The following is a 9,896-nucleotide window of genomic DNA, read 5'->3' as shown; positions in this document are numbered from 1 at the left end:
TGATGTATATTTAGTTTTGATTGTGAAATAAGGTTGTTGTTTTTTTTTATTGGTCTTTCTTTTAACATTCCCACAAGAAGAAATGGATTTGTTAGAAGCTTTATATACACACACACAAAAAGAAAGGATTCTCTTGGAAATGAAAAGGCAAAGTCAATAAGTTCAATTTTATGATATGCTCTCTTATCTTATCAAAGAAAATTATTTATATATATTACTGCAAGAACTTTTTGTCTCTTCGGATGACCCAAATCGTCAAAAGAAACTTTTAAAAATTTGTTGAAAAAGAAAATCATTAGGAGTTAGGAGAGGTTAAGACGATGGATGCACCAATGTTAAAGCATCTACATGTTGCAATTCATCCTTTTTCTTCTTTTTCTATGTTAATTCTCAATTTCTAAATCTTAACCTTCGAACTAAACATGATAATATGTTATATATGTTGAAGTACTTTTTGTTTTTTATTAGGGTATTTTTGTGGCTTGATTTTTTGTTTTACCATATATTAATTGCACAATCGATCTCTTCAAAAAGTTTAGGATTTAATTTAGTGAAGGCAACAAAAATTATGATGGGGTAAAAGAAAAAAAAGAGGTTTCCCCTTGCGATTAGACTTTTACTATACAATTTCAATTTAAAGAAGAAACCAACTTCATTTGTGTATCTGAATTAAAAAGTGTGTATTAATAATCATTTCAACTTTCATATTTGTGTTTATTGGGTTATTGAATTTTAAATGGTTTCTAATTAATGTTCAAAACTTTTTAATTGGGTGGGATAGATCTTTGGGCTTTCAAACATGTTTGATAAAACACAAAATTAAAAAATCCTTTAAATACCAATTTGAAAGTTAAAAATTGTTTAGAAACCCATTAAAACAAAATTAAATTAAATTCAAGAACCTTCTTAGAGTTGATCGACTAAGCTTTTAATTTAACTAAAAACTTATTACACCCATCTCTGAGAGACTAAAAATTTATTACACGAAAATAATTAGTTGGAGATTTAATATCCTGGCTAGTTGACTCAGTTCATCAAATAATTAGTTTTTTATTTACCTTTTCAAGATAGTGGTTGGACTGTAAAAGTTAAAAACTATTATTTGGAGATTTGATATCTTCGCTAGTTGACTTAGTTCATCTGATTGTCAGTGCCAAGAGTAAACACTTATGTGGTGGATCCTATCATTTCATAATAAAAAATGAAAAACTGGCAATGGAAATTCATGACAAAGGAGTTTGATAGAAAAGTTGTTTTGATCCAAATCCGTTCTTAAAGTTGACGGCCAAAAATCATTTAGGACTAGACATGCAGCATTTGTCTGCTGCCATCGTTTAGGGTGACAACATACCTGCCGACCATACTTTCTGGGTGACAGACTTCCTTTAAGATAGATATCTCCCCACCTCAACATAGATTGTGATATTATTCTCCAAGGACAAATATTGTCCATTCTTTTCCTCCTTCCATTGCCCTCTCCAGCATATAATTACCACACTCTAAACTAGCAACCTCTTGCTGAAGTTGCTTGCTTGTTTTTTTACTAGCACAACAGAAAGAAAGATCAAACTTCTTAATTTCAACAAGGAGATCAAGCTAGGCTCACCTTCACAGTTGTTTCCTTGCTGCTTCCCTTACTGTGTTTTCTTGGGTTGTCCAGTGCTTGGCACTGGTTTAGAGGTTCAATAGTTGATTATAGATTCCAGAAGAAATGATTAATCTAATGACTTATGAGTATTGATTCATCTAAAGTAAATTCACATAAAAGAAGAGCTGCACAATTCACCATACGGTAAACTTATGGACATTGCTAAATATGTAAAGTTTATTATGCTAGTTTTCTGCATTTATCTAGTCCTGTACAGTTAGTTTAAAGGAACTGCGAAGAGGCTTCGCTTCCAACAGAATTATCAACTCTGTATGTCTTCCCCATGTATAATATAACTACCACTTCCCCAACATATAATTGTAGTTTAGTTACTTTCTATCTGGTTCTTGTCCACATTGCCACAGAGTGCATCAACAACCGAGTCTCATGATTCTGTAAGTACCAAAAAAGCCACCAATTATGATATATTTGTTTGCAAGGCAGCCAGAACAAAAGAGGAGTAAAAGCATATTGCACAGAATCTAGGACGACAATATGTATTTACTTACTTATCAAGGGTTTTCGACTGGAGAGTTCTCTGCATCTGCATTGTCACTAATAAAACTGTCTGGACCGCTTCTGTTTTCAAGTACAGTGTTCCTCAGCCATTCACTGTATTTATCAACATCGCTCAGATTCAAGTCACTGACAAAGTTGTATGGATCTTCTTCTAATACATCTAAGAGATACGCATAATCTGCTAATTGTTGGTTTCCTCGACTTTCAGAAGCAGCAGGAAGTTCTTGTCCACCGTCAAAAATATTGTCCAAGTTGAAGGAATCGGGTACAGTTATGTCCCTTGACATCGAGTGAATCTCTTCTTGGTTTTCAATTTTAAGAGCAGTCATATCTACCTCCTGAACTACACCATCAAGAAGATTGTCTGGGAATTGAGTTTCATCAAATACGTGAGAAGAAGCTAACTCTGGAGTCATTTTAGAGACACTTGAGAAGTTCAACTCAGTTGTCTGAACACCCCCTCCAATGAGAGCAAACTTTCCACAATTGTCAGTGCGGAAAGCACCCCCTTCCTTTTGAAATGATTGAACATTATCAAGGCATAATCCAACTTCCTTATTGACGTTATATGAAACTAAATCACAGTTTGAGCCGACATGATGAAAATTATGGCCAAGTGTTGTCAGATCATGATTTATGAAGTTGCTAGCAGGCAGTCTAGGATTAGGCAGACTTTTAGGGGCAATGAGTTGAAATCTTTCACCCCCGAAAACAGAGGTCAAACCTCCATTTGTAAATCTACACGTCTCATGATGCTGCTGCACCAGTGGAGGAAGTTGAGTCCTGATTGAGAAATTGGATTTCGATGCCTCCCTCCTACAAGGTAGTTTATTTTCTCTTCTCCTTTTGAAGCATTCTACTTGAGCTTTGTATTTCTGGTGGGATAGTACATTGTTAGAAGAAGTCGTATGCCATAAAAATTAAAATAAGGAATACATAAGAGTAGGTTTAACAAATTCTTATTGTATTCAAACAAGGAAAGCCTGAGAAGATCTTCAATATTTTTGATAAGAAAGAAAAAGAAACTTCTAAATTGACTGAAAAAAACGTAGAAAATAATTACAAGCAACAATACTCATAACATACGATAATTTACAAAAAGCTAGGTTTGGATCACTTCTTTGTTGAACTTAGGAGGAGAAGAATAAGTCTTGGGATACCAAAACTGGGATTCAGATTCAAATACCTAAACTCGAAATTCTATTTTATGTAGGCAAGAAAATAGTAGAAACTTGAAGCAAAATAAATAACAATGTATGCGCTAGCTGAAACAGTGACTGGATCAAATTCCTCATTGATTCATAACTGATTGATGGTGATATATATATTTAAATTTGCCTTCAACCACAAGCTTAAAGATGAATTAGTGGTTTAATATGGTATCAGAGTAGGTGGTCCAGGGAGGTCCTGTGTTCAAGCCCCTACATTGTCGTTTTCTCTTCAATTAAAATCGATTTCCACTTGTTGGATCTTTCAAATATTTCAAGCCCACAAGTGAGAGGGAGTGTTGGTGATATATATATTTAAATTTGCCTTCAACCACAAGGTTAAGTTTTTGGATGAATTGGTGGTTTAATACTAATGACTTAAAACAAACTTTTTATTGCTGTAAGCAAACTTAAGAATACCTGTAGGTGGTTTGCAACTTGGCGCAGGGTCAAACATGGCTCGTTCATCATCTTCAATATAAGTTTTGGGCGAGCTTCAAGATCAGCGAGAAACAAAAGGATAATTAAAAAATGCATCATTCGTACTCAAACGTAAATTTACTTGCTAAGAGATGGTAACCATATACTAATAACTTGAGGAAAAAAAAAATGTATCTCCTGAGAAAGGTGAAATTACATTTATCACCTAGCTTGTTAAGGGCATCTGTGAACTTCCGACGTCTTTCCGCGTTCCAAACGACACGTGTTCTGCTATCGCTGGCAATATAATATTCCTTCCTTCTTTCATGATCCTCATCAATTCTTGAAAATCCAAACTTGGTAGGTTCTGAGTAATATTTAACTCTCTTTTCCCTGCTTATTCCTTCTATGTCATCACTTAATCTCTTTCCCCCAAAGAAAGATCCAACCAGGCTATCATGTGATCCAATTTGCACACTCTTATCCTTTTCCTTATTTTCCATAGGTTTATAATTAATGCAACAATTATTATTATAACTAACTGCAGCGGCAGACCGCGACAAAACTACAGCGTCCGTAATTTGGATACCGACAGATTCTTTTCTAGGTTTGGCCGTTTCTATACAATTTGCTTTATAGGTTTGTTTGGTTATGTTTCTGTTCCATCGATACACGTGTTGCCACATATATTTGAGATCACCCCTGGAAATAGGTTTCTGAAGAAAATAGCATGCTCCTTCTGCCAATGCTTTTGTGGCCACACTCAAGTTCATCCCCGAGGACATAACTGCCAGGCAACAAAGAGCTTGAGAATAATGAAAATACAAAATTTTACGATATAAACATGCAAAATTGAGCTTACAAATGACAGCAATATTCATCTTAAGGAGCACGTGCAAAAACGAAAAACTGTCCATATCAGGCATGCTAACGTTAGCCATGACAAGGTCGAACCGGTCACCTTTTTCCTGAATCATTGATAGAGCAATAGATGCTAGTTGAGTGGTGGTAACTGAAGAATTGTAAGAGGAGGGAAAACGTCCGTCAGAAAATTTTCATGTCATATAATTGAGTTTTCATTTTTCTAAATAAAACTAACCCCAGCTGTTTAAGAAAATTTCCCAAATGGATCATATAAATAATACTAAATAAGGCGGACATGCACATCGAAGTCATGGAAAAGGGAAAACAAAAATTAATGCCGAATGAATATATTACTGTAATTAGACCCATAAATTATAAATCAATGAACAAAACAAAACGATCATACTTAAAGGAAGAGAATAAATGTAGACCAGAGGCACACAGAATAGGTATTATTACAAGTTTAAACTAGGAAATCATTCAGATCTTAACTTTTATTCTCTCAAGTCTGAATTACCCTAATTCAGAAAAAGAAAAAAATTGAATAAAAGAGATCGCACTCTATCATTAAGAAAAATATCCTTATATGGAAGCGTAGTATAAAATAAAAGCATCGGGAGGAACTACGATTAAAACCATGATAAATTACATTCTCGTTACATAGAGGAACTGGAAGATAAGACGAATTAAGAAGTTAAGTTAAATTATTTCCATCTCCCTACTTTTTCAGTTTGAGTAATTGTAGATCCATCACAAAAATAATCCATGACAATTTTCTATAAACCTCTGCATAAAGCTGCCACTAAAATGCACTGGATTTCTTCAAGATGGCACATGCACATTAAAACAAGTTCCCAGATACAAAGAGAAGCATATCATTACATTAGACTGTTGCTTAACACATTAGAATTAGGCATTAGGGTGGTGAAGGAGATTAATGGAAATACTGTGATCCACTGTACCATTGTATGACTGTTGCTCAAGCAATGAAGCCAAGTGCTTGAGAGAGAAAGGATCATGATCCACCAGCAAGACATGAAGATTTTTAGCAAAGCTAGGGAGAGAATCAGTGACCCAATGACCCATTTCCTCCATTACCCACAGAGATAGTCTGAAAAGTGGAGGTTAGACTGCTAGATGTGAGAGAAACTGAGAGAACCCCAAAAAGAGAAGAGACAAAGCTAAAAGCTCAACATGCACAAACACAGGGAGAGAGAGTGAGAAGGAGGGAGTCATTGACGGTGCTTAATGAAACGGGGCTTCATCAAGGCTAAACAAAGAAAGAAGCTGGCAATTGCTCAGTGGGTAAGAGAGACTGAGCTGAAAGAATCTTAGTCTAAATTCAAATTTATATCAACGGTTGAAGTAATTTCAGAAAACTAGGAACTTACATAAGAAACAAACAATCAATAAAAAGGAAGAAGAAAAAAACAATCATAAATGGAAAAGTATTAAGTTAAAGGAAGTACGATCTTACATTTGGGAGCTGCCAAAAGGGATTTGAACAAGGAGGAGGCAAAAGGAGGGGTTGAATAGGCAACACATTGCACTAACAGGAGCAAAACCTTCAAAGGGGACATTCATCAAACACGTAGAGGGCAATGACAAAAATGGGGGTTGTGGGGATGAGTTACAATGGCGAATGCTTTGTGGGTACACGAATCTGAGGCAAAATGACACAGAGGGGCACTAGGTTTGTGGGTGGAGGAATAGAAAATACAGATTTTGCCCATTTTTGGATGGATAAAGTTGAACATGCTCCGAGTTTTTTTGATGATCGCCATGTCTGTAAAAGGACAGTGGAGAGGAAGGAAGAAGAGGGTACCCCCCCACTGCCACTGGGTCTGCCCTCCGACCATTCGTTTTCTTTCTCCTTCTTTCTCTCTCTAATCTCCGAGGTGTTACATACATGCACTGATGCACAGCATTCTTCCTTTTGAACTTTGACTTCCTTCCCCCTCTCTCCATCTCTCATATTTCCTCTGTCCTTGTCTCTAGTTTTGGGCCCTTTGGGGAGCACTCTTATCCTTTATCCACCTAGTGAATGTCTATTTTGAACTTCTTTCAACATTAATCTTCTTTCTCTCTTTTTTTTTTTTTTCTTTCCTATTAGACAGATACTCTCTTCGTGTCGACCCTCATCCACCCCTTTGTATATTCTATCAAACTATTTAATTACAATTTACTACATCCCCATTTCTTATCATTCTTTTGAATGCAAACAAATACAAAAGTAAGTTATGGCCTTATGGGCAGGGATCACAAATTTGTTTGCAAACTCGAGTTTTCCTGTCTCCTTAACTTGGTCAGGTTGAGAGTTTCTTATTTGATAATCGAGTAAAAAACTCATATTGGAGATTTAACATAAGCACGTGTATAACAAGTAATCGTAACAAGTTTTGATAAGTATAAATTTCAATATATTTATCACGTTCTTATATCTAAGTTTTGATGTTAAGAAAAAATCAAATAAATGAATTATATTTAGAAGATTTTAGTTGTTGCAAGCTTTAGTTTTATATATATATATATATATATATATAATCTCACGACAATGTCCTAACTTTTAAGTTTGTTGCAAGATTTGATATTATTTTTAAGTTCTTATAAGTTTTAGTTATTCGGTTGTTTTTTTAATTCAATATTTTTTTTGTATTCCTTCCCATCATAAAGTGACTATAACAAAGGTAGAACAAACCTCTTAGTTTTACTTCATTTAATTTTTCTTTTATTCACAAGATTGTCACTTGTTTAATTTTTTTTTGTTTGTATCTTACATTTTCTCTTTAAATCGTTTTTGGTTTTAATGATGTTAATGTTTTAAAAATATGAACTAGCTTTACCACTTTTAAGCTTACTTGAATAATTGACTACCTTAATTAGGAGTTTGATGTTCCTAGACTTAAAATTAATTTTATGTCAAAACTAATCATTTAAACATATATATTAAGGTTGAACTCTATGTCGAAAGGGTCAAACAAAAAAATTTCATAAAATCGATTTGTAATGATAAAAACTTTGATACAATGTTTCATGTCTAACGTTGGACGTCTAGGGACAAGATAATTGCATACCTATTTGTTTAAGTAACAATTGACGGAAATTAATATTGGTTCAATTGCTTAGCACGTTCTAGCCATTTTTTCATATTTAGGCAAAATCATAGTTAGATTTGATTATTGTTGACATCTTTACCACTCTTTTGATCAAGTCCTTTTACATCTTTAAAATACAAACTCATAATTTTCCCCACAATAACTCTTATGGCACTTTCATCAAAATTTTCGATTATTATATATACACCTCCAAATGTGTAGTGGATATATACTTATAGATTATATGTATTTTTTTATACATACACGTCATATACTTTTATATACTTTGTGATATGAATCCACCCAACATCAAATTATTAATTTGAATGTAATTAAATTATATGTGTTTTTCTATTTGTAAAAATAGGTTTCAAAGAATTGTGGTTGGATGAGAAGTTAAATGAGGAGTACAAGGTTGAACATTGTTCCCACAGAAAAATAATAGATGGGACTTAAAGTAATAATTTAAGAAATTTATTGTAAATGTTTATAATCTTGCAAATATTTTTACGAATGATACACGTTAATTAATCGACAATCATTTATAGAAATTTGACGGTTTTCTATAAGTTTTTATTAATTGTTATGTTTGAAAATATTCCTTCAAAACAACGTTTTCTTAATCTTCTACTAGTTATTATTTATACAAGGAGAGGAGGAGTGTTTTAACAACTAATTTTGTTTATCTTTTCCTCTCAATTTTTAAAATTGTGCAAAAAAAATTTAAACAAGAAAATTAAAGTTGACAACTTTTAGTTGAACCCAAAAATTTGGATCGTATGAATTTAGACCGTAGACTATTTTTTTTTCTCTTTACTTCTTTCGATTTTTACTATTCTTCTTTCGTTTTCTTATAATTAGAGATTGAAACTAATACAGTTACGATATTAAAGATTTAAATTGATGCACTAATTATGAAAGTTTAGGAACTAATTCAATATAACCGTTAACTTACAACTTCAAACTTTAGAATTTAAATTGATATTTTCTCTAGAAAAATAATTCGAGTGGAAAATTTTCCAAAATTTATATGTAATAATGTTATAGTAATGTTAATAGTAAATATTGCCTACTGCTATTTTTTACCATTTTAAAAAAAATGTTAATGGTAAAAGATGAATATTTTTTAATAATAATAATTTTCCATGCAACTAACATACATTGCCCAACCACTGATTGAATCTTTTATATTAAAATATATATACACACACATGTGTGTAATATATATATTGAACTGTTTTTTAATAAAGAAAATTGATAAGTATATAAACAAAATAAGTTTAAATGATTTGTTTATTGATCAAGTTTAGGGTAGCTGTCTCATGCAGATATCTTAACCTCTTTACTTACATACATAATAATTCCAACAACCACTTACATGGATTAACATTTCCAAACGGTTTTGAAAATGAAAACCAATCAGAAATTCTATTTTCTTTCTAACTTTTGCCTAAGAAACTATTTTAATCTTATTCTTTTAGAAATATATTTTCTTCTTTATACTTTTTTCCTATAATATTTATGATTTGGCTTACATTTCCTTTAAAATAGGTTAATAATTGAGTCATTGTTTTTTCAAAATTAAAAATAATTTTGTTATACAAAAATAGGTCCATGATCTACATATATGATAATTGATCGATTGATTAATATATATAAAGTTGTTTTTAATTAAATGATGAAGTTTGAATGATTAACTTCTGCCCTATTTTGGATTAATGCTTATGTTTCTTTTTCTAACTTAAATAGAAGAAGTTTTGAGAAAATAGAAAGGTAATCTAAAATTAAAAAGGGAGATTGAGGGGGACAAATTAAAAGGAAGGAACGAGGAAATGTATGTAAAGAAAAGAAATATATGATTTGTGGGTAAACTATGCATTTAAAAGAAGATAAAAAAAAACGTTTCATATTCTTCTCACTCTCTTTTGTAATTGTTTAGTCGAAAAGTATTTTAGATAATAATTGTCTTGAACTCATGTTTGCTATTCGAATAACAACACATCTCTCTTTCAATTCAAAATTGTGACTTTTTTTTTTTCGGTAGGAAAGGGTTAGACATGGTCCAAGCCAGCATGTTGGGCCTCGATCTCGACCAAAACTCAACCTCGTCGAAAGCCCGAACCCAGGAGATCAATTTGTGCC

The 9,896-nt window shown here is 32.6% G+C and overlaps 1 protein-coding gene across 6 annotated transcripts; it reads right to left on the bottom strand.

Moving 5' to 3' along the window:
* Positions 1 to 1,715: 1,715 nt before the first annotated feature.
* Positions 1,716 to 6,689, bottom strand: LOC101203501. 6 transcript variants are annotated; one of them, XM_011657176.2, is made up of 7 exons: positions 6,137 to 6,689; positions 5,622 to 5,770; positions 4,757 to 4,807; positions 4,013 to 4,582; positions 3,796 to 3,869; positions 2,158 to 3,042; positions 1,716 to 2,041 (listed from the first exon to the last, which is right to left on the bottom strand). In XM_011657176.2, exons 1-6 carry the CDS (start codon positions 6,241 to 6,243, stop codon positions 2,161 to 2,163), a joined length of 1,833 nt encoding a protein of 610 aa, XP_011655478.1. In that variant the 5' UTR covers positions 6,244 to 6,689; the 3' UTR covers positions 1,716 to 2,041; positions 2,158 to 2,160. The 6 variants fall into 6 exon arrangements, with proteins under 6 accessions (XP_011655478.1, XP_011655477.1, XP_011655476.1 ...); XM_011657175.2 differs by having other exon boundaries at positions 4,022 to 4,582; positions 4,658 to 4,807; positions 6,137 to 6,688; XM_011657174.2 differs by having other exon boundaries at positions 4,658 to 4,807; positions 6,137 to 6,686.
* Positions 6,690 to 9,896: the final 3,207 nt, after the last annotated feature.

This window comes from Cucumis sativus, chromosome 5 (assembly GCF_000004075.3).
Source record: "Cucumis sativus cultivar 9930 chromosome 5, Cucumber_9930_V3, whole genome shotgun sequence".
In the NCBI taxonomy this organism is placed as follows: Eukaryota; Viridiplantae; Streptophyta; class Magnoliopsida; order Cucurbitales; family Cucurbitaceae; genus Cucumis; species Cucumis sativus.
Note: the sequence above shows the minus strand (reverse complement) of the source record. Positions and strands in the feature narration are given on the sequence as shown.